General features: G+C 42.5%; 3 protein-coding genes across 5 annotated transcripts; all 3 read left to right on the forward strand.

Moving 5' to 3' along the window:
• The first annotated feature begins 627 nt into the window (after positions 1–627).
• On the forward strand, positions 628–8,303 carry LOC103974712 (senescence-induced receptor-like serine/threonine-protein kinase). Of its 2 annotated transcripts, XM_065118655.1 has the most exons (3): positions 628–1,240; positions 1,323–1,801; positions 8,168–8,303. In XM_065118655.1, the coding sequence occupies exons 1-3, from the start codon at positions 642–644 to the stop codon at positions 8,185–8,187; spliced, it is 1,098 nt and encodes a 365-aa protein (XP_064974727.1). In that variant the 5' UTR covers positions 628–641; the 3' UTR covers positions 8,188–8,303. The 2 variants fall into 2 exon arrangements, with proteins under 2 accessions (XP_064974727.1, XP_009387862.3); XM_009389587.3 differs by lacking the exon at positions 8,168–8,303 and having other exon boundaries at positions 1,323–2,290.
• A 194-nt stretch (positions 8,304–8,497) lies between these two features.
• On the forward strand, positions 8,498–16,117 carry LOC135617906 (putative leucine-rich repeat receptor-like protein kinase At2g19210). 2 transcript variants are annotated; one of them, XM_065118653.1, is made up of 13 exons: positions 8,498–8,711; positions 8,987–9,548; positions 10,200–10,678; positions 11,768–11,903; positions 12,005–12,076; positions 12,572–12,643; positions 12,723–12,803; positions 13,126–13,298; positions 13,435–13,694; positions 14,071–14,197; positions 15,021–15,089; positions 15,174–15,360; positions 15,554–16,117. In XM_065118653.1, exons 1-13 carry the CDS (start codon positions 8,636–8,638, stop codon positions 15,978–15,980), a joined length of 2,721 nt encoding a protein of 906 aa, XP_064974725.1. In that variant the 5' UTR covers positions 8,498–8,635; the 3' UTR covers positions 15,981–16,117. The 2 variants fall into 2 exon arrangements, with proteins under 2 accessions (XP_064974725.1, XP_064974726.1); XM_065118654.1 differs by having other exon boundaries at positions 13,441–13,694.
• Positions 16,118–16,946: 829 nt separating this feature from the next.
• Positions 16,947–23,879, forward strand: LOC103992784 (senescence-induced receptor-like serine/threonine-protein kinase). Its single transcript, XM_009412628.3, has 13 exons — positions 16,947–17,100; positions 17,305–17,872; positions 17,955–18,433; positions 18,732–18,867; positions 18,944–19,015; positions 20,103–20,174; positions 20,246–20,326; positions 21,440–21,600; positions 21,714–21,976; positions 22,359–22,485; positions 22,650–22,718; positions 22,815–23,004; positions 23,253–23,879. Exons 1-13 carry the CDS (start codon positions 17,031–17,033, stop codon positions 23,701–23,703), a joined length of 2,739 nt encoding a protein of 912 aa, XP_009410903.1. The 5' UTR covers positions 16,947–17,030; the 3' UTR covers positions 23,704–23,879.
• The last annotated feature ends 592 nt before the right edge of the window (positions 23,880–24,471 follow it).

Below are 24,471 nucleotides of genomic sequence, written 5' to 3' on the forward strand. Positions count from 1 at the left end.
TGAGCCCTCCTTCTAGCGCCAAAATGTTAGTGTAAATAATCTTAAGTCGTGGCCTTGTGGCCGACGCGGCTTGGTTCAGGTCCGGATGATGGGGGATCTTCCTGAGACGACCCTTGGGACTACTGAGGAGGTCGACTGCGGGGGTCCGATTGGGACGGGGTCACCGCTCCCTCCAGGAGTGAGCTCCTCACCTGGGCATTCGGGGAAGGTGCTCCGCCCTCGTACTTGCACACAGGTCGAGTTGGAAGAGCTCGGCCCAACCCCTTCGACGATCAAGTCAGTGGCCGATCGTAGGGGGTTTTTCTCCTCCCTTTTTTCTTGGAGCGCGAGGGTCTTTATAGTGATGGTTACCATTGCCTGATGTGCCCACTTGCAGGGAGCAGGATCGTGCTCCTGCTAGCGTCTGACATCGTCGTTGACGTAGCGTCTAGAACCGAGCCTGAGCAAGATGTTAATGAGCCTTAGTCGGCATTCCGGTCCGTGTTGACCAGGTGCTATCAGGTTAACAAAGGCGTGAGGCATCATCTGAGGCAGGTGACGTCAGCCCGAGTCTTATCGCCATTATTACCCTCATCACTAGTAGATGATAACATCATGTCGTATCACTCTGCTTATGCTTTTCGCCTGGTGATCAGAGTTTGATGTATAAATCATCATCTCGTCTTTTGGCAGACTTCGTAAGCATCGACTGCGGCATAACCGGCAATACTAACTACACCCACGGTGAGACCGACATACTCTACGTATCCGATGACCAGTTCACGGACACGGGGATCAATCACCAAGTCGCCTCAAACGACGTGTCTTCCTCGCTCGACGAACTACTATTGACGGTGCGAAGCTTTCCCAATGCTTCCCGAAGTTGCTACGTCTTGAAGCCAGTGATTCAGTACCGGAAGTACATCATGAGGGCGACCTTCATGTACGGGAACTACGACGGCCTGAACCGTGCGAACGTCGTCAAGCCGCTGCTGTTCGATCTGTACATGGATGTCAATTTTTGGCAGACGGTCAACGTCAGCGATCCGAAAAGCATTTACGAGGTCGAGGCCATGGCCGTTGCTTTGGCGGATTCTGTGTCGGTGTGCTTGGTGGATACGGGCTCGGGAACTCCCTTCATATCTGCACCGGAGCTGAGGCCGCTTGTGGATGCCATGTATCCTTCTGCAAACACCTCGCAGAGTCTGGTTCTTAACAATCGCCTTAACGTCGGACCTTCGAGAAATAGCTCAGCGTTGAGGTAAGGAATCTTACAGAATCTTCATGGTTGACTTCTTTTGACGTTATTTTCGTTTTCTTTTCGTGCTTTGGTTGATGAACAGATATCCCGATGACCCCTACGATCGCATATGGCGGCCATGGACGAGGCCGGACGCGTGGATGGAGATATCAACCACCGAAACGATCAGCAACAGCGCGAAGAATCTGTTCCAGCCGCCGACGACCGTCATGCAGACCGCGGCCACACCCTCGGGGAACAGCTTGAAGATGGAGTTCTACTGGACCTTCGCGGATGCACAGGTCCCAAACAACGAGTTCTATGTCAACTTGTTCTTCACCGAGTTCGAGCGCAACACCTCGAGACTGTTCAACGTGTATCTGAACGACGAACTGCTGACAAATTACACACCGCCCTACGGGTCGGTGGGCTATTTGTTCAGCTCCCGCCCCCTGGATCCGGCGTCCGAGTACCACTGGGCCCTCAACTCCATGGGCCTGTCCACCCTGCCCCCCATCCTTAACGCCATCGAGGTTTTCACGGCGATGCATCTCACGCTGGCAGCCACCGCCTCCGGAGACGGTACGTTCTTCCCTTCTTGGATGAGAAATTGCGTTGCATGCACATATCTCGTAAGTGTTCCCTGTGGCGCATTGCACGAAAGGTGGTTGGTTGGGCTGCCTCCCTCTGCCTCGCCCCGCTGACATGGACTTAGCTGGTTTTGCCTAAGTCGTGCGGCACCCTTGCGTGTCCGTCCGCAAAGGTCAGCCTCCCCGAAGCCTCCCCTTGTCCCTTAGGACCATCAAAAGAGAGAACGGGTTGGAGAGAACGCCTCAATCGGGATCCACAAGCAAACATGTCCGAAAAACACTTCATAGACAATGCAAATTACAAACAGACTTTACAAGCTCTGAACAGTGGCACAACAAAGGGTAAAATGGTCCATTACAGACCGAAAAGCTCTCGCACGTGTCCACATGACACAACCTTTATTTACAAGCCTAAAGAGGCCACCACCCAACTAAAATGGGACTTATAAGCCTTCGGCCGCCCCTCTACATGCTGTACAAGGCATGAACATGCCAACAGACACGGAAATATATAAGCATTACATCAAACATCCTGTTTCAAAGTTTGTCCATGACATTCTCCCCCACTTATCCCTTCGACGTCCTCGTCGAAGCCTTTGTGAACACTACAACTCTTCGCCTTTGCTGAGTCTTCAATCTTCTGCTCCAGTTGCAATGCGCCTCCTGGCTCCCAGCTGCTCTCCTCTACTGTTTTTGAGTAGTCGAACTTTGATCCGCCATGCTGCTTCAACTCACCAATGACTCTGACTCTGGTGTGGGGTTGACTGAGTTGTGTTGATCCTCGTTGATTCCTGCGGATCCACCAAATGAAGGAAAAGACCATCCTTACTGCGCCAGTCTCTCAAAATTTCTGCATACTGCTTGAACTGGGTGGATGCTTGTTGGAGCTTTAACGAGCATCGCCTCGCAAACTTCTGAAGTTTTGGGTCCTTCCTCCACAAAATCTGCTCATTGACTCTTCTTTCAATTAGTTGTCACATCCAAGTAGGTTCGCATCACTTCCGCTTTCGATTGGTATTTCGTTGGGAAATGAGGCGGACAATCTACTCTCAGTAGCACTGATCACCGTTGGTGAGGATTTGACAACTATTGTCTTCCATTATCTTCGAAGGGTCTTTGAACTTGTGCAAAGCTCCTCTGCTGGATAGATAAGAGAATTGGGGTACTCGGTTTCGCCCATCCTCTTAAGAGTTGAGAAGGCAAAGGTTACTTGACTTCGCCCGCCTCCTCGAGGTTGTACTTCACGCATCGAGCTGGTTACTGGCCTTCGCCTGCTCTTTGCTCACACTTCTGAAGCACTTGAAGTGTTTGCACTCCTTGCGTTGAGTTAGCTACTGTGATTCACCTTCTCAATGCCATTGAACTTCTGGAATGCAGGAAGTTTTCACCCCATCTTGGAGTAATTCTCTGATAGATGAGGTCGCCTCTAGGATTGTACCGTCTTCTCCATCAACCCTGCCGTCTGCTCCACTGAGTAGCAAAGGTACAACACCGCGTACTGCCTGCTTCGTTCCTTGGTCGTGCACTCTTGCATGACCCGAAGTCCTTCACTTACGGCTATCTTGATGAGAAACTTGTTGACACCGGTCTTACGAAGTTTCTTGGCCTCTGCCCTTCAGCCTTGTCTCGGTACTTGGAGATTGCCTCTGCATGCTCCACCTCCTCGGCCCCTTTCACGACCAAGCGCTCTCCCTCCGTGAGAGCAAGGGATCAATGACTTTGACGGAAGTCCCGCCTCTACGGTACCATGGCGCTGCCATGCCCATGGCCCTACTATCCGTCGCCTCGCCTCTGCATCCCTTTTCTCCACGATCAGTAGATATGTCTCCGTGGCACTCCTCTGAGTCCACCTCCATTCTGACTGATGCTTGATTTTGGGTAGCTAAGTCCCTCTGGACTCGTCGTCGCTTCCTCGCCCCTTTTGACCCCCTGCTTCAACACCTCTGTGTTCTTCAAGCAATCTGTTTGGTCGATGGAAAGACAGACTGCAACTCCCATGCATGGCCTCTACCATCGCATTGTAGGGTTTGCACCAATTCTGTTCTCCTTAGCTTCCTTGGTAGCAACGTTCGCTTACTCGACCTTGTCCTCTGACTTGTCGGGCTCCCTTAAGCGAATATGAGCTCTGGAGTAGTCCAACTCTCCAGCTGCTTCGATCATACCTCTGCATGATCAAGTCCCTCCCATGGAACTCACTAGTACTTGCATTCGAACTTTTCCCTTGGTGGAACCCAGCCCCCATATGCTGATGACCAAGGTTTTCATCCGATGCAAAATTCGATGCACGCCCGGAAGACCCGCCTCTGCGGTACCATGGCCTTCACTCCTTGAATCCATAGCCCTTCTTGCCGTCGTGTTGTTCACCGAAGCGGAGCTCCCAGTAGCTCCCGATCATACCTCCATATGATCTCATCCCTCACGGGACACAGTCGTGTGTATCGCATTGCCACGAACTGTTCCACCACGATCCGCTGCACCATGTCGCCTCCTGGTGACATCTCCATTGCATTATGATCCTTGTGGAATAAACTTGAATTGTGAACCCTCCATGTGTGGCCTCTACCAATACATCGTAGGGTCTCCTCCACCTTCGATTTTGTTCGCTCATTTGGCAATCGACCTTCATCCACCCACTCTTGGGTCACACCTAGATAAAGCACCGCTCTAGGATAGTCCGTCGCCTAGTAGCTCTCGAAGTCCACCGACTTCACTGTAATTTGTGCACCATTGTCTGGATCCTGGGCCTCTGCCCCTACCAGCACAATCTCCGCTGCGCACCGCTTCCTTCATAGCAACTCGAATGGCAACACTGTGACATATTCTTCAAGAGTACCCGCCTCTGCGTCCTCTTGCCCCGTGCTAAGGCCTTTTGAACCCAACTTCGCCTCCGCAAATTGAGTCGCCTTAGTTCCTCCATCAAATGCTTCTCCGAGATAAGGTGCATGTGCCCCGAAGCTCCCTTCGTCTTTGGCACCATGCAAGATGAGTCCACTCCGTCAGAATGAAGGACCCATGGAACAACATGATCCTGCTCTTGCCTCTGCAAGAGCTCATGTCCTTGACCTCTGTCTAAGAAAAGCACTGTGCCTCTGCTCCATGTTCCAACTTCTCTGCTGGCTCCCTTCATGCGGCTTGGGTACTTCGCCAAGTTACACCCAAGTTGCTCCGCTCCTCGTTTTTGCATTGAGTCGATGGTGGCCCTCGTGCCCACCATTCCACGGGTCAGCCCTCCCTTGAGTCCGATCTCCACATCGACTCCAAGTGTGCCTTCATTTAAGTTGCTTTAGGTCGCTCCCCCACTTGATCTCGCAATGCATCCACCAATGCATTCTCTCGAGCGAGATCATGCGGCAACTCCTCGCTGCTTGCTCGGTCCATTGAGTTTCGTGGAGTTGTTGTTTGTGAGGTACTCCTCATCAACATGTGAAGTCCGTCTCACATGATTCTCCCTCTGGAGTGCCGAGACTTATCCCTCCTGGATAACTATCCCGTTGGAGCAACATCTCTCTTCGTTTCGGAGACCACCATCCCCTTGGACTACTCCGATCTGCTGAACAAACTGTGCCCTGTTCTGCCTCCTGCAAACGCACTTGCTAGATTGCGACTCCATGTCAATACAGCCCCCGCTGCACCCCTCAAGGCCTAGCAATATGCTGAACTCGTTGCACACTTTAGCCTCCGACAGACGTATCCTTCACATGCCGAAGAGAAAGTTTCAATGCTCCATGGCGCCGAGTTTCGGTCGCCTTGGGATGGCCACGAACATTCCATCGTCCGCATACAAGTCCATGCATGAGTACCAAATTCTTCGAGTTAGCAATTCCCCTCACCTCTGTGAGCTTTGCATAACTCTTTTTGGTCGTTGAGCAACTCATTCCACCTTGCATGGTCTCATTCTTGCCAAGCGCCTCGCTTGCCTAGAGCACCATCAAGTATAGTTGTCAACGTTGAGCCGTAGCTCAAACTTAGCCATCCCAACCTTTGTGCGCTCCAAATTATTCCAAGCTTGCCTGTTCTCGTGGTGCCTCTTGCGCGAAGGGTTGGCCATTCCTCCGAATGCCAATCTCAGATGCACGCTCCTCTGAGCGACTCTTTTCCCTAAATCTCCATGCCCGTTTTCCCTCAAACGGTCGCGCGTGTGCTGACTGCCCTCAACGCAGCCCCGCTAGGTCCCCCACGTTTGCATGTCAAGTGTTTCTATGAGTGCTTGTCCCGCTCTGATACCATATGACACGGACTTAGCTGGTTTTGCCTAAGTCGTGCGGCACCCTTGCGTGTCCGTCTGCAAAGGTCAGCCTCCCCGAAGCCTCCCCTTGTCCCTTAGGACCATCAAAAGAGAGAACGGGTTGGAGAGAACGCCTCAATCGGGATCCACAAGCAAACATGTCCGAAAAACACTTCATAGACAATGCAAATTACAAACAGACTTTACAAGCTCTGAACAGTGGCACAACAAAGGGTAAAATGGTCCATTACAGACCGAAAAGCTCTCGCACGTGTCCACATGACACAACCTTTATTTACAAGCCTAAAGAGGCCACCACCCAACTAAAATGGGACTTATAAGCCTTCGGCCGCCCCTCTACATGCTGTACAAGGCATGAACATGCCAACAGACACGGACAGATATAAGCATTACATCAAACATCCTGTTTCAAAGTTTGTCCGTGACACCGCGGCCCCTGAACACGCGTCGGGTCCGAGGGGCCCGCCCGAGCAGAGCCCGGGCGTCCTCGACAGCCAGCTCAGCCGACAGGGGACTCCCGACATCGATCCGTAGACCAGGCCATACTGACTCACCAGCCACGACGCATTTGTTCACTAACATGTATCATAAGATCCTCTGGCCAAGGATAGAATTTACCCTCTACTGCCTTCCAAATTTTAGGTCTACTCTTGGGTGCCTTTCAACTCGACCTTGCATGGAAGCCCAAGGACAACATGACTGTTTGCGGGACTAGAATAAGAGTTGGAGGCATGTGGCTGTCTTAGATATCCAACTCATCTCCACGTGTAACGCATATCTCCTGGCTTGACCAGTCTCCTCCATCCTCGGTGATCTTTAACCCTCCGAGGAGAGGGTGTCGGCCGATCATTGCAGCTCCAACACATATAACCAGTGATGGTATCCTCAATGGACATGTGGATCCCAACAATGCACGTGGAAGGGCAAGAAATATGTACGTCTAGAATAAGTGTATTACAAGGAAAAGGATTGTTATTGGAGTAATTATGAAGGAAAAAATACTATGAAAATTAGGATTTGGATCTCATATTTTAGTAAGATGTGATGAATGTTTTGGGTGCTCATGGTGTCTTTAGTATGTCTTGAAAGCATGTTATATCAGGTTAAAAGAAAATAATTTTTTTTTATTTATAGGAGAAGTGTGTAAGAAAATTTATGCATAAGTGAGCATAATTTAAAAATCTTATAATTAATTTCACATAATAAAAATTTTAATATTCTTGATAAATATATGTGAAAAATGTCGAGCTATATTAATCTTTATGTGAAGTATATTATTTGATCATTCAACTTTGAGTTTTTTTTGTTTGGGGTTATTGACTCCCTCCACAACAAAATATATTGAATATTTATACTAATTATATTATTTTTAAAAATTATAATGAGATTTAGGTAGGAGGTCTTTTAAGATTTGAATTGAGATAACGTCAATTATAACTCAAATGAGTATTAGTTGATTTTTATATTTGTGTTATCTAATGTTAAAAAGTAGGTGAGTTGGCTTTTTCATCGTGCGCTAATTATATATTATTTTTTATAATTAGTTACATTTAATATCTTAGTTTTTATATTTTGAAAAGTTATATTGAGATCTCTATACTTACAAAAGTAAAATATTTAATCATTTTCTCTCTTAATTTTTAATTCTATAAAATTATCTTTTTAATCCTATATAAGAATTTTAATGTTTTACTTTAATAAGTATAGGAATTCTAATATAATTTTTGAAGACGAAACGAAATAATAAAAATAATTAATTACATAAGATAATATGTAATTGATCTTGATATTAATGATTAAACTAAGGTGGACCAATGTGCATACGACATTCAGAGTTCCGGATAGAGCTAGAACACATAGGTCAATGTCACCCCAACCAAGATGCACGATGTTTGATTGGACGAAGAAGAAGATATCCCCATCAAAATTGATAATTATGTCTAATAAAAGGTCAAACTAGTTCCATTACCTACTCCTATCTTTTACCTGCAAATAATGTATGATGATCTGTGAATGTCGTCTCCTTTTATAAGGAGGTTATTGCAAGTGACATTAACATACTCGCTCTCCGTGATATCATCATCTTCTGTTCATTAGTTTCCTGCCTTGCAGTCGCAATCACATCCGAATAAAGATGCGGCGTCTTCCCCTCCTGTCGCTGCTTGAAGACCGTGGCAGAAGGCAGCTACGACGAAGTCATTCTACTACTCGGTTATGATTTCAGACTCCCATGCATTGGACGCTACCATAAAACCATTGACTTTGACATCGGTGTCCTGTTACGCATGCGAGAGATCAGCAACCCCATTTCTTGCTACTTTACTCTGTAACAGCTGCAGCTCTTAAGCATCCAATGCTTCAATCGTTTCAGGTGGAACCCGCACGCTTTATGTACACGTGTATCATGCTTAGTGTCTCGGCTCTGCCGAAGCGTGTCCGCAGGAAGCTAGCAATCCAAAGAGCTGGTGAGGAAGGGCTTGGCCAAAGTCCACGATCAGGTCATCTACCAAACTCTTCTATAAAAGCAGGAGATGGCCGGCAATCTGATTTCGCGCATTGGGTGGTGTTGGCTCGTGGAGTATGGCCTTTTGGTTCTTCCTTCTTCTGGCGATCGCGTCTCTGAGCACAGTTCACGCACAGCTTCCTACTACTGACGGTGATCCAGCTTCTCCTGAAGCTTAATCTGATATTGATGTTGTTTCTTCCTATTTATTCTCAGTAGTTCTCTAGCAAATGATGGCATATACGTTTCCCGATGATTTTATCATGCATTTAGGCAGTAGCTGATCCTTGATTCATGTCAGTTTTGATGCCTCCCTCAAATCTCATATGATTCACGACACTTCCTTGAAAATGATTTCGGCAATCTCTTGGCAAATGTTCACTATCGATCACGGTGGTCAATCTTCATTCTATCATCATCTTTTGCAGGATACGTAAGTATCGACTGTGGCATCAGCAGCAACACAAATTACACCGACGAAACCACCAACATACCATACGTATCAGACGACGGGTTCATCGACACAGGGACGGACCACACCATCGCCTCCAACTACGTAGACTCCTCGCTCGAGAAACAACTACAGACTCTTCGAAGCTTTCCAAATGGATCTCGGAATTGCTACGCACTGACGGTTACGCCGGAGCAGAAGTACTTGGTGAGAGCCTCCTTCATGTACGGGAGCTACGACGGCCTGAACGGAGCGAGCCCCAGCAATCCCCTCCTCTTCGACCTTCACCTTGGCGTCAACCTTTGGACGACCGTCAACATCACCAAGGCATCCGATGTTCATCGGGCAGAGGCCATTTTTGTTGCTTCTGCTGATTCCGCATCAGTCTGCTTGGTAAAGACTGGCTCTGCAACTCCCTTCATATCTGCACTGGAGCTACGGCCGCTCAAGAACACCATCTATCCTTACGCCAATGCTACGCAAAATCTGGTCCTGTTCTTGCGAATTAACCTGGCACCGACCACGAATCACTTGTTGAGGTGAGCTGAAGCATCACAGCTGCTGATCACCAAAATATTTCTGTTTTCTTTCAAATTACTCGTAGAATTTGATTTGATTTGATTATATTTTTAAAATATTTTTTTTCTTCTATATTACAGTATTTTTTTTTATATTATAAAAAAAATACTATAACTTTGTAAAAATATTATAAGACCGAATTATAGGAAAATGAAAGAGAAAGAAAAGGGGAAGAGTATGTCTTTGGGTATTTATGATATTAGGTAAAAAAAATAAAAAGAGGAGTTTTTTTATAATATATTTGTTCTCCCAAATTTTGATATAACAAATTTATTTTTATTTAAATATTAAAATATTTCCACTAAAATTCATCCAAAAACTCAAGTTATCATGATTAAGTATTAATAATATTAACTAGTTTAAGTTAAAATATGTTATTATATATTAGAATCATAATGAGTTCATATAGTTATTGATGGTGTTTGGAGTTCCATCCATCATATATATATATATATATATATATATATATATATATATATATATATATATATATATATATATATATATATATATATATATATATAATAAGATATTTTATTTTAAATAAAAATAATATTACGAGAAAGTGAGCTAACCGTACGATATACTTGTGATGTGGTGATGATCAACAGATATCCGTTCGACCGCTACGATCGCATCTGGCTGCCCTTCGTTGCTGCGGCCGGTTGGACCTCCATATCTACCAACCTCACTGTAAAGAACTACGCCAAGGATCAATTCGAGGCTCCGTCGGCTGTCATGCAAACGGCGGCAGTGCCCGTTAACGCCAGCATGTTGGAATTCTCCTGGGACTTTGTGGGCTCGGGCGCCCCCGTTAACGAGTTCTACGCCAACCTCCACTTCTCGGAGCTTCTCCCGAACACCTCGAGGGCGTTCGACGTTTACATCAATGACGATAAGTGGTTCGCTAACTATACCCCGCCCTACCTCATGTCCGGTGCCATATACAGCACCACCCCCCTGTATCCTAGTCTGCGGTATAATTGGGCTCTCAACTCCTCGGGCCTGTCCACGCTTCCTCCAATCCTCAACGCGCTCGAAGTCTACACGCCGATGTTTTTCAAGAACACGCCGACCGACTCTGACGACGGTACGTTAGGATGTTTCTTATTTCCTTTTTCTTGAGCTGCACATCATGATAATTATCATTTCCATGACATTATATATTGTCAGCACAAGTAGAGGGCAAATTCGCCAATAGAATTTCTTCGAACAAATGCTCGAGCAGGGTCGAAATATGATGTTGATTTACAAGTGGTAAACTGATCTTAAAATTTAATATTCCCTTTTCTGGTGTCGGTTTCAAGCTCCCGTGTCTTGTTAATCATCAGAGAATTCTCATCTTCTTGGTTCAAAACCTGTTTGATCTAAATTTGGCTTTCTTGAATAGGCTTCTGATTACTGACATCAACTGACCAGTTCATGAACCTTAAATTTGTCAGCCACTCACAGGTTGGCTTTTCTAATGCTTATTAGTCGGGCTATTGCATTTTAGGCCTTTGGACCATATTTAATCTAACAGGAGAGCCATTAATCTTAGATTGTAAGAAAATTATGAATAATGGGAATTGCTCATAAAATGCCTTCGTACCATATTATAACATTAGCTTTTTTGTCATACTCGCTGCAAGTTTAATTTTTGAGGATTCATGAGTGTTCTGAGATGATCTTACTAAAGCAGGACAGGGTTAACAAAACGGATGTCAGGTAGATGTAGATGATGAAAGAATACTTGATCCTACCATTCTATAAGATCATGTGTTTGGTTTGCAATCATCGTTAGTAATAGATCATGTGGTTTAGTGAAGTATCTTTTACAGAATCCTGTGTTTGAAATGGATGCATTGCAGAATACATGGTATAATATGTTTGTTTAGAGGCTATGATTATAATATGAAAAACAGAGTCTACTTAAAAGTACACCCTGAAGAAAAAAAATTGTTACATACCGAAAACATTATGAGATATGCATGCTTTGAGATATTTGATGCCTTGATGTTCATAATCACGTGAAAGTTTATTTTATGTTTTCTTTTGATCCCTGTTTTTATTATTTTGTATCTTTTGCCTTGCACTAAATCTGCTATTCGAATTACACTTTAGTAATTATTTTATTGAACAAATGATATGTCACTACACTTAGTGATTTTGGCTTGGTTTCTAATAATTTTGGAATCAGTTGATGCCATTATCAATGTCAGGGTACAATATCAACTGAAGAGAAACTGGATGGGTGATCCATGTTCCCCAAAACAATATGCTTGGGATGGCTTGAAGTGCAGCTATGATCTCAATTCACCAAGGATCACAGATGTGTGAGTATCCAGCATAAAGATGAAGAGAATTACAATGATGTGAAAATCAGGTTTTTAAGAAAATTCTTAAGCACTGTCTAAAAGACCAAAATGTTTTGCAGAAACCTGTCGGCAAGTGCATTGACTGGCCGTATTTCCTCTTCTTTTGGCAAGCTCACAGCAATCAAGTACCTGTAAGTGCTGGTAGCTTTGTTTATTCATGATCTGCTCTCTCATTTGGTTCTGGCATAAGAAAATTGGACTAGGAATTTTTGAACCACTTAGAAATTCTATGTTAAGAAGTTAATTTACATTTTAATTTGGCTAAAATCTCATTGAAGTGTTTGATTAAAGAGGTGATTCCAGAATAATCTGTGTAAATGACATATTTGACCAAAGATACTACATAGGAATGCTATAAATTTGACACTTATGTGAATCTTTACTATAATCAACTTTTACTTTAGAGGAAAAAATTAGTTGTTGCATGACTGTCCATTTGTCATGACTTGTATTAAGTTGGCTAGTCTAAATCATGTGCCATATTAATTTGTCTAGTGTAATGGATCATTGATACTATGCGATGCATTATTTTCTCTTGGTCTCTATTTGAGGGGGAAATCAGTGATCACATACGTATGTGACTTTCCAAATCAGTAATGACTAATGTATGTGACTTTCCATGTCAGTGACTTGTCATATAACAACCTAACAGGATCCTTGCCAGATGTTCTGGGAAATTTGCCATCGCTTCAAGTCCTGTAAGAATTGCTACTCTTTATCATCAGATTTGCAATGAAAAGGAAAATTGACCCGCTAACTTTTGGTTTCCTTCTACAGGAATTTGGCAGGCAACAATCTTTCTGGGCCAATTCCTGCTTCTCTACTAAAAAGATCACAGCAAGGGTTGCTGATACTTAGGTCTGTTTCTTTTGTTATCCTACTTATGAAGTTATAGAGGCATCTGTCATAGAGTTCTTTTTTTTTTGGAGCAAAATATGAGGTTTAATATAGAGTTTAAGGGTGGTGATGGTAATAACTGATTTTTTGTTCTTTTTGCTTTGGGTTTCACCTTGTTCTCTTTTTCCAATGCCACTGCACGTAAAACATGTCCTTCGGTCTAAAACTGCAATCTCTAGTAATAATGCAACAGTTTATTTCATTTAAACTTTAACTTTTTTGAAGAAGAAACATAGACTGATTGCTAACCAATACTAATATCAAGTTAATAATTCTACTGTAGAACTGAAGGCAATCAAAATTTATGCGCCAGTGGAAATTCATGTGAGATAAAGACGGACACAGAATCAAAAAAGAAGAAGATTGCAACACCTATTATCGTGATTATTTGTCTAGTTCCTGTGGTGCTATTTCTTGTGGCTATATTTATCTTCTGTCGAATGAGAAAATCAAAAGGTAAGTGCTTGCTGCAGCAAATTATAACTGTCCATTCATGTCTTTGATGCATACCAACTCAGATATTTGCAAGCATTAGCTACTTAATCACACCCATACGACCTACAATTTATAATTATCATGTTTTATTTGAAAGGGTCAGCAAATATCTTGGTGCAGCCAGAGAAGGAAAGATTGTCCAACTTAGTAAAGGGTCATCAAGATAATCCTTTGCAACTTGATAATCGACAGTTTACGTACACGGAGGTGTTGAGAATAACCAACAACTTTGAAAGAACTCTTGGCAAGGGTGGATTTGGTACTGTGTACCATGGATATTTGGAAGATGGTACTCAAGTCGCAGTCAAGACACGCTCTCAATCATCTTCGCAGGGAACCAAAGAGTTTCTAGCTGAGGTAACTATTTCAACCCTAACAGATTATAGATCTTAAATTTACAAGATGTCTTTCAGTTAACCGTAATATGTTTTTGAAGGGATTAGTTAGTTTAATTTGTAACTGGAGTTTGGTCTGCAAACTCAAACATGCATTAGAATGTTAGTTAACTAGTGCACTTCTCCGATGAAAATATACTCTTCAATACAGGTGATGCTTTGTTTTGTAGCAGGCAGTGAATCTTGGTACTTTCTTGATAATTTATTCGTCATATTGTGTGATTTTCTAGAGCCCATTAATGCAAGGCAGGTTTTCAACATTGAGCATATTGCTTTTCCATTATTGAGGGTCAGCTTCTTTTAAGATCTGCATTTGACAATTCTGGTTTTGTTTGCAGGTGCAGCACCTGATAAGGATTCATCACAAAAGTCTAGTTTCTTTGGTTGGCTACTGCATGGATGGAGATCATCTGGCTCTTGTCTATGAGTACATGTCTCAAGGAACACTGCTGGATTATATTAGAGGTTATGAATCATGCATCTCATTGTTGAATTTGCATTCTGAAATTGGAATTTCGCACATTAGATTCCTGATGTTACTATAAAGAATAGGATTTCTGTTTGGTTCATTTTCATAGCAGCTTTTGAGTGAAACATAAGCAAATTATAAGCTAGCATATCAACCTTATGCATCTTGCAGTTTGAGAAAAGGTAAATTGGCCATTTATTTCATTTTTTAGATCCATTTTTCTTTGAGGAAAAGTAAGATCATTTGATTTTACTATACTAGCCTGTGGTTATAGAAGGTTTCATCAACATGATGGCATGGACCGTGGGAAATGGTGACATTTTAATTATTTTCTTGTTTCAGTTTTCTTTGGTTACAGTTATAGAAGATCATCTGTAGAATTCTTATATGACAAATTGACACAAAATTTGTTCTTTGGCAGAAAGAGATGTTGCCTCCTCATACTTTGTAAGTCATAATAAAGCAACTTAAAAACTTATATCTTAAACTAAAAGGAAAATTCACATAAAGTGAAAGTTCTACTCAAGAAGAAATCCTGATGGTGATTATATGACATCCTATCCACTTTAGAACCTGATGAAACTATGTAAAAGACCTTGCTAAGCTAGTGCACCCTTGCTGCTTTCCACAATCAAATGCAGCAATTTTCACATTTGACGCACAGCAATTTCTTATGCCTTGATTACTAGAAAGGCATCACTATTGTCTTGAGCGTCAAACTGACAACTGTAACAGGAATTAAGCACTCTGTATTACATAATTTTCAGTAAACTTCCAGTGAACTGATGAAAGCGTTATTGTAATCGTCTTCTTCGACAGGTAAAACTCGCAATGCCAGTGCTTTTAGTTGGGGAAAACGTCTCCAGATCGCAATTGAAGCTGCACAAGGTTTGGTAGCAAATTAGCAACGCACAATATTAAGCTGTTTGTGTATCTCTTCATTTTACATTAGCAGTTTTCCATGACGTGCAGGTCTAGAATATTTGCACAAGGGATGCAAACCACCACTAATACATAGGGATGTGAAGACTGCAAATATCCTTTTGAGTGAACAGCTAGAGGCAAAGATTGCAGATTTTGGACTGTCCAAGGCTATCCAAAATGATGTTACTAATGTGCCCACGGCAGTGGTTGGCACACCCGGATACCTTGATCCAGAGTACGTAACAAACTGTTTCATTATTCTTTTTATTTTGGCCCATATAGATATATATGTCACTAAAATTTATCTCTAAAAACAGGAAGAATGTTTCTCATCCTCACGGCTGAACTTATGTGATTATGAGTCGTGTAACATATATAGTGAACCATGACAGTGAGGCTAATTCTGATGTGCTTTGGCGCTTGTTCAGGTATTACATCTCCTGCCAACTCAGTGAGAAGAGTGATGTGTACGGATTTGGGGTGATCCTGTTGGAGCTCATCACAGCTGAGCCGCCAATTCTTATAGGCAGACAGAATGCTCATATAGTTCAACGGGTGCGCGAAAGGCTTGCCAACGGGAATATCGAGGATGTCGTCGATTCCAAGCTGCAGGGGGAGTACGACGTGAATTCGGTGTGGAAGGTTGCTGATATAGCATTTAGGTGCACGGCACAAGCCTCCCACCAGAGACCCACCATGACGGAAGTTGTAGCGGAGCTGAAGGAGAGCTTGGCACTGGAATGTCCTCGTGATACCATGGGCAATAGTAACATCTACGCAGAAACCAACGAGGCGAGCCAGAATACCGCTATGGAAATAGAACGATTTGTGGAGTTCTCTCCATCAGCAAGATAGAACCATGCGCTGTGTGGGATGATGGTTACTTCTCCGTTCAATCGAGCTCTAATTTTATCTTAGAGACTGATATGTACTATAATGTTGTGCTTTGATGAATGTACGGTAAACACTAAGCTAAATAAGTTCTGGGTGAATCTTGGATGTGCGTGGTTCGAATTGTGCAGCGAGCAAAACTGAAACGTTGGTTCCGAAACCATGGTGAAGGCTACAGTGCCCTGTCGTTACGCTGTGTTTTGTGTACAGTGCAGGTTGATCCTTGTGGATAATACTCTGTCCAAATCCAACTATATCTCTCTCTCTCTCTCTCTCTCTCTCTCTCTCTCTCCCTTCTTCTTCGCCCACCTTTACTTCTCAAACATAAGAATACAATTCATAATCCTTCAGCTAGCCTGTAGGATTTGACATTCTCCTGGAGAGGCATTGGCTCATGCGTGGCAAGCATGATTGACATTGACACAAATGGCTTAGGAAGAATCTGCAGGGCATGTTTTGTGCATTGTCCTGCACCAACAGCCATTACCGTCTCGAAGCTTTAGGAAGTGCCCCCAATCACGCACGAGTCAGAAGGTCATTTCGTAGAGGTCTCTTTCTTCTTCACTAGCTAGGATGTATCGATGCACGAATCTTAATGTCCGTCACGTTTCTTGAGAAGAAACCACGGGCCAGATTATGTCAACGCATCTGACTTTGTCGAGAACACCGTCATCTTACGATCTCAAATTCTCACCTGTATTTCTTGCTAATTGAACACGTCTTGCATTCGCTCGGTGGACTTTATTATTCACAGAAGAAGGCTGGCATGACAAGTAATCTAATACATGTAGCTGGAAGCAGATGTCATTAATCATGCATCCGCTTGAATCAAACCACTTACCAAAAGAACGAAGTATATGTATGAAGTATAATATACCTTCGTTCCCTTAACGTGGTTTCCTTCTTATTCTTCGTGGGATGGAGTAGTTGACCCAGAACGAAGTATTAAGCACGAAGTCGTCTCCCTCTGCCAAAAGCTGACCGAGGGATCATCCCAGCTTCGGGACGAGAGGGATGGCTCTTTGGTTCTATCTTCTGTTGGAGATAGCAGTACTCGTCACAGTTCATGGCCAGGACAGTCGAGGTGATCCATCTCTTTGTCTAAAGCTAATCATAAAGATGTTTGCATTGTCATTTTGAATCCTTAGTTTATGGTTTCCTCGATAGTGTTATGGTTATGATGCTATGCAGGCTGTGATCATATAATTGCTAGCAAGTAGATGATAAGCTCATGTCGCATCTCTCTGCTTAAGCTTTTCGCCTGAATCATCGTCTCGTCTTTTGGCAGACTTCATAAGCATCGACTGTGGCATAACCAGCAATACTAATTACACCCACGGTAAGACCGACATACTCTACGTATCCGATGACCAGTTCACGGACACGGGGATCAATCACCAAGTCGCCTCAAACTACGTGTCTTCCTCGCTCGACGAACTACTGTTGACGGTGCGAAGCTTTCCCAACGCTTCCCGAAGTTGCTACGCCTTGAAGCCGGTGATTCAGTACCGGAAGTACATCGTGAGGGCGACCTTCATGTACGGGAACTACGACGACCTGAACCGTGCGAACGCCGTCAAGCCGCTGCTGTTCGATCTGTACATGGATGTCAACTTTTGGCAGACGATCAACGTCAGTGATCCGACAAGCATTTACGAGGTGGAGGCCGTGGCCGTTGCTTTGGCGGATTCTGTATCGGTGTGCTTGGTGGATACGGGCTCGGGAACTCCCTTCATATCTGCACTGGAGCTGAGGCCGCTTGTGGATGTCATGTATCCTTCTGCAAACACCTCGCAGAGTCTGGTTCTTAACTATCGCCTTAACATCGGACCTTCGACAAATAGCTCAGCGTTGAGGTAAGGAATCTTACAGAATCTTCATGGTTGACTTCTTTTGACGTTATTTTCGGTTTCTTTTCGCGCTTTGGTTGATGAGCAGATATCCCGATGACCCCTACGATCGCATATGGCGGCCGTGGACGAGTCCAGACGCGTGGATGGAGATATCAACCACCGAAACGATCAGCAACAGCGAGAAGGATCTGTTCCAGCCGCCGACGGCCGTCATGCAGACCGCGGCCACACCCTCGGGGAACAGCTCGAAGATGGAGTTCTACTGGACCTTCGCGGATGCGCAGGTCCCAAACAACGAGTTCTACGTCAACTTGTTCTTCACCGAGTTCGAGCGCAACACCTCGAGACTGTTCAACGTGTATCTCAACGACGTACTGATGAAAAATTACACCCCGCCCTACGAGTCGGTGGGCTATTTGTACAGCACCCGCCCCCTGGATCAGGCGTCCGAGTACCACTGGGCCCTCAACTCCACGGGCCTGTCCACCCTGCCCCCCATCCTTAACGCCATCGAGGTTTTCACGGCGATGCATCTCACGCGGGCGGCCACCGCCTCCGGAGACGGTACGTTCTTCCCTTCTTGGATGAGAAATTGCGTTGCATGCACATATCTCGTAAGCGTTCCCTGTCGCGCATTGCACGAAAGGTGTTTGTTGTTTTTCCAATGACTCGTATTGCCGGACATGTTTGGTCCGAAGTTGTCCTCTGCTTTTCGCCTGATCTTTCTCAGAACTTGTTGATATCTTGCAGAACATGCTTTCAGCACTTTCAATTTCCTTTTTTGGATCATTTTATCAAGCAAATGTCATGCCATTACACTGTAATGACTTGAAGTTTGGTATTTGATCATTTCGAAAACCAGCTGATGCCATTAATGCCATCAAGGAACAATATCAAGTGAAGAGAAGTTGGATGGGTGATCCATGTGCCCCAGAACAATACCCTTGGGATGGCCTAAATTGTAGCTATGGAACCGATTCATCAAGGATCATAGCTATGTGAGTTTTCCATTAGAAAACAAAGAAAATATAATGGTCCTGGAGATCATTTCTGACTGACAAAAATGTTCTGCAGAAACTTGTCTTCGAGTGCATTGACTGGAGTTATTTCCTCTTCTTTTGCTAAGCTCACAGAAATCAAGTACCTGTAAGTGCTAGTAGCTCTATTATTATTTTTTATTCTGAGGATTAGAATTTGAAGATGAATGCTACATCAATTTATTGAAGAGATGCAATTTGGTCTGTCATTGAGTCGCAATATTTTTTGTTCGGTTAAGAATTTGCCATACAATTATTTTTCATGTGTTCTATCGAAGAGATGTTCCAAAAATAAGCTGGATAGATGACATATAGACCCTCAAATATTGTATTTAGTGTTTCGTTAAACTTTCACATAACTATAGAGCCTTAATTATAATCAACTGTTGCATCGAATAAGCTACTTAATTAGTGCATGTATGTGGACTTGACATCCTACTGATTGAATTATATATTAATAATTAGCAGTTTAATGTATATGGTTCATCTCAAATCGAAATATTTTACTATTATCATGTGATGTCTTTATATTCATTACTTTTTAAAACTGCCTGTCGAGTATCTTTTTTGTCTGAAAAAGGAAATTTATTAAGACTTAAGGAGCTGAGTTACAAAAAAACAAAGGGATTACAGTTGAAAAATAGACAGGTGACTCTTTAGAACTGAGTCTACCGAAGTAGAATCCAACTTATTACATCTCCCTAAGTCGGCAAGCCATCCGCCAACCTTATCGACCTCCCTAAAAACATGCCTTGACGTACCGATAATGAAGGTCTCCAAAATGAAAAGGAAATCTCTCATCACATCATCTTGCAAAATCTCAACTCAAACACAATGGTATAATAGATTAATATACACCGATAATTGTCTCGTTAGCAATTCTGATTAGAACAGGGTTTTACTAGAAAGAAGCTCTGTCACAATAGGATTTCTGATGTATTTCATTGCAGCAAATAATTACCTAATTTGTACACAACTGCTAGACGTTCCAATAGACATGTTGAACATGCTAAACCCAACGATAGTGGCACCAATGTCCCTTAATGACATGTTATGAAGGTGATCAATGCATAAAGCTTTTGGTCCTGGTAGAACATCGTGGTCAACTAGTTTGTTGCTGTTTATTTCCTGTAATTCCTTTTATTCTGATATTTCTGAAGAGAGTAACTAATTGCATATGTGACTTTCCATTTCAGTGACTTGTCTTACAACGACCTAACAGGACCAATACCTGATGCTTTAGGAACATTGTCGTCACTCCAAGTCCTGTAAGGATTGCTAACATTCCTGTTATTATAGTAGAAAACTTGGTTGCTCTAATTTGTGGCATTTTCTGCAGAAATTTGACAGGCAACAATCTTAATGGGTCAATTCCTGCTTCTCTACTGAAAAAATCACAACAAGGAGCACTGACATTTAGGTTTGTTTTCTCTCTGGACCTTATGGTATTGCAATGATATCCTTGATAATGTTCTCCTACATTGAACTGATCTGTACTAAGCCATAAGGAAAGCTTCAAGTCTAAGAGAAACTTGTTCAATATAGGTTTGCCACCCTTACAGTGACATGTTCCTGGACTTGCATTAGAAGTGCATGAGCAACTTCCTTGGTGTTTATTTCTGTTGTCGATTAATGCATTCAGGTTAGCCTTGAGTAATAGAAAAATAAGATGTTTAAGATAGGATTAGTGTCTGCAAATTGAAGCTCAAGGTTCTCACCCTTCCCCTTACTAGACGTTCGCATCAATTGTTTCTAAGACTACTACTACATTTTTAGTAATCTTCTTCACCGGTGTCTAACCTTATAAGACATTAGAACTTTTTTAACATATAATGAACAAGCATTTTCTTGGTATACGGCTGTGTATGCTTAGGTACGATTTGTACATTTTAAACTCGCTTTTCGTATGGTGGAGATCCTATATATGCCAAGGACTCTAATTTTGCACTGAGTTAAAGATTGTATACTTAACATGAAAACAAAGATGGAGTTCTGTAATATAGAAAATATATAAAAAAAAGACTATGTTGGAGTTTGGGTTGCATATTAGAGCATCATTACTTCAAATTTAAATATCTAACAATTTTGTTAAGTAGTTTGCGGTATTGTAGCCTTGATCAACTAACTGTAGTATAAGGGTAGGATTAGGATTGAAGATGAAAGATGTAAGATTCATCTGACTATTACGTTGAATATTGTATGGAGGATCAGATAGACAAATCACAATAAGATTGAGAAAATTGATGGCTTTGTAGTTGGTTATGTACAATTGTACATTGATCTTCGCTTTTTGGCATTGATGGGAGTCTCATGACTTGCCCGCCTTTTAGCAGCATTTGTTATGGGATCTCTATGTTTGTGCAAGAAGGTGAGAAACAAATGAGCTGACTCACTCTAACTACATATACATGAGTTCTGCATTTTGTTATTACATTTTTTACAATTTCCTTAGACTGCATTCTGCTTCGTTTGTCAGACTCCCATTTTTTCTATATATTAAATTCTAATATCAAATTGCATAACTCATTGCTAGCTATGAAGCCAATCCTAATCTTGGTACTGATGGAACTTCGAATGGATCAAAGAAGAAGAGTGGAACACCCATGACTGTGACTTACATTGTGGTTCCTGTGGTGGTGGTTCTACTGCTTGTAGTCATCATATTTGTTGTGTGGAGAGTAAGAAAGTTTCGAGGTAAGTGTTTCTTGATGCAAACCCTTGCTTCTATGTTAGTGCCATTTCACTTTCAACATAGGCATGCCTAGGAAGCTCATACTTAATCCCACTTTCTGTGTTTCACATTAAAGGATCAACGCAAGATATCCATGCGAGGCCAATGATTGATAACTTCTCCATACCAGCAACAGTCAATCCAGAGAATCCTTTTCAACATGAGAATCGACAATTTTCATACAAGGAGCTGGAGAAAATAACGAGGAAATTCACAAATGTCCTTGGCAAAGGCGGATTTGGTACTGTCTTCCTAGGCTATTTAGAAGATGGTACTCGAGTTGCAGTCAAGACACGGTCTGAATCATCATCCCAAGGCACCAAAGAGTTTCTAGCCGAGGTAATTAGTTTGACCCAAGTTAGTGATACAGTAGTTGGCTTCAAACTAGCAGTAGCTTTCTTAGATCATTAACATTATGTTGAACCCAGAATGTGGTTTGCATCCTTGAATATACTGTAAAATCACTGGAAACCGAAGCAGTGATTTTCCAGTGAAGATGTAGTGATCAATGCAGGTGATCTCATCTCACAGTAGCAGGTCATAAATCTAGAAATATTTTTGGTTATTTGGTCAAATTCCTTTCTATTTTTTTTATGATAATGAACTTATGGATCCTAATTATGCTTTTTCCAACATTTATCTTCTTGTTCGTACATCGTCGAGGGTTCATGCTCTTCTTCTTCTTAAATTCTGCATCTAAGAAATCAGGTTCTTATTACAGGCCCAGAACTTGGCAAAGATACATCATAGGAACCTTGTTTCTTTGGTTGGCTACTGCATGGATGGAGAACACCTGGCGCTTGTCTATGAGTTCATGTCACAAGGAACCCTACAAGATCATCTTAGAGGTTCAGAATCATGCATTTTCTTCCAATTATATCCCAAAAGTAGGATTATTTGTAATTACTACCTGTTTCGATAAATGGTGCAATCTGTTTTGTTTATTTTCCACAAACGTTTTCAATTGACAAAGTAATTTTCAGTGATGTTTGATTTAATTGCCTTTGAATAGGTAAAACTCCCGGTGCTACTGCTTTGACCTGGGGACAGCGTCTTCAGATCGCAGTCGAAGCTGCACAAGGTTTGGCACTAATACATACACTAATCCACCTGACCCATCCATAAGGCTTTCTGTCGTTCTCTTCGTTCTACATCCATGGGCTTCAACAACATGCAGGACTGGAGTATTTGCACAAGGGATGCAAACCACCACTAGTCCACAGAGATGTGAAGAGCGCAAACATCCTATTGAGCGAAAGCCTGGAGGCCAAGATAGCAGATTTTGGGTTGTCAAGGGCTTTCGACAATGCCAACCATACTCATGTATCCACAGCAGTGGTTGGTACCCCCGGGTATCTTGATCCAGAGTAAGTCATGGTTGCTCCTTCCTTTTTCTTTTTCCTCTTTCCTACACAGCTTGAGATTCATAAAAAACTCCGATACCAAAGCGATGATCGACGTAAATTAATCCACCAGAAGCTTTAACTTGAATGCATTAACATGTTCATTTCTTATTCAACAGAATAGAGAGATTTCTTCGTATAGTTGAAGAAATCTTATCTGCTATCAGTAACAAGATGAAAGCTAATTTGGCTTTGCTTTTGCTCTACTTTAGGTACTCTTCTTCCTACCAACTCAGCGCAAAGAGTGACGTGTATAGTTTCGGGGTGGTTCTCTTCGAGCTGATGACCGGACAACCTCCTATCGTTGCCACCGGTAACCATGCTACTGGTTTAGCTCAATGGGCACGCCAACAGCTTAACAACGGGAATATTGAGGATGTGATCGACCCAAAGCTGACGAGAGGGTACGATATAAATTCCGTTTGGAAAGCTGCTGATGTAGCACTGAGATGCACAGAGCATGAATCCCGTAGGAGGCCGGCCATGGCCGACGTCGTCATGGAGCTGAAGGAGAGCTTTGCATTAGAGAGCGCTTATTACAGGTCCGAGTTCCCATCCACAACAAGCAACTGGAATCCACACACACAAACTGCATCTGAAAGAAGCCAGACCTCTGCGTTCGAAGTAGAACAGTTCCCAAGGTTCACTCCATCAGCAAGGTGATGAGTGGTTTGTGATCACTAAAAGTCGAGGTTTGATCGTTTCAATGTCTCTCCAATAATATGATCTTTGAAGACTGGTATCTGCTTTCTGGAACCATATTTTAGTTTGGGATTCATTCCACCATTCTCTCTATTAGAGTTCACCAAGTTGGACAGAGAGAATGCTTCTTTGATCAAAGTGGCTCCTATAAGATTTAAATTTAAATGTGATCTCATGAGTTTGTATTGGTAAGCTTTAATATCTCTAATTATGTTTAGAATAAATTTAAATGTTTATTTCTTTTTTATTTTTAAACATATTAAAAAAAAGGTTTTGTGTTGGAATGGAAATAAAATAAGGATTAAAAACATTGAAAATGCAAAAATAAGTTTTCACAGCCTTTCGAATGCTGACTTTCCAACTTTAAATGCTGAAATGATGGTTTGGTAGTCAGTAGGAGGCACTGCTACTTTGACTTATTATGATGTTTTGAGGGAGGAAAAAAAGGTGTGCTATTTATCAACACTTTGTTTTCTAGGGTGATTTGATGTTTCATGTCATGTCCATTTATGTCCACTTGGAGGCATTGAATCCCATCTACCAAAATCATTTTCAAAAGTGATGTGGCCTCAATTTCTCATCATCTATTTAGTCTTCGGACTGAGTCGTAGATTCTAATATTTCAGTGACTTTGAGAGATAAAGACAGGCGAAGGAAAATTCTTTACCATTTATATGTTATTAGTATTTATCTTCGGCAATTAACTGTTATTTTAACCGTTAACTGAAA

The sequence above is a fragment of the Musa acuminata genome, chromosome BXJ2-7, assembly GCF_036884655.1.
Source record: "Musa acuminata AAA Group cultivar baxijiao chromosome BXJ2-7, Cavendish_Baxijiao_AAA, whole genome shotgun sequence".
Taxonomy (NCBI): domain Eukaryota; kingdom Viridiplantae; phylum Streptophyta; class Magnoliopsida; order Zingiberales; family Musaceae; genus Musa; species Musa acuminata.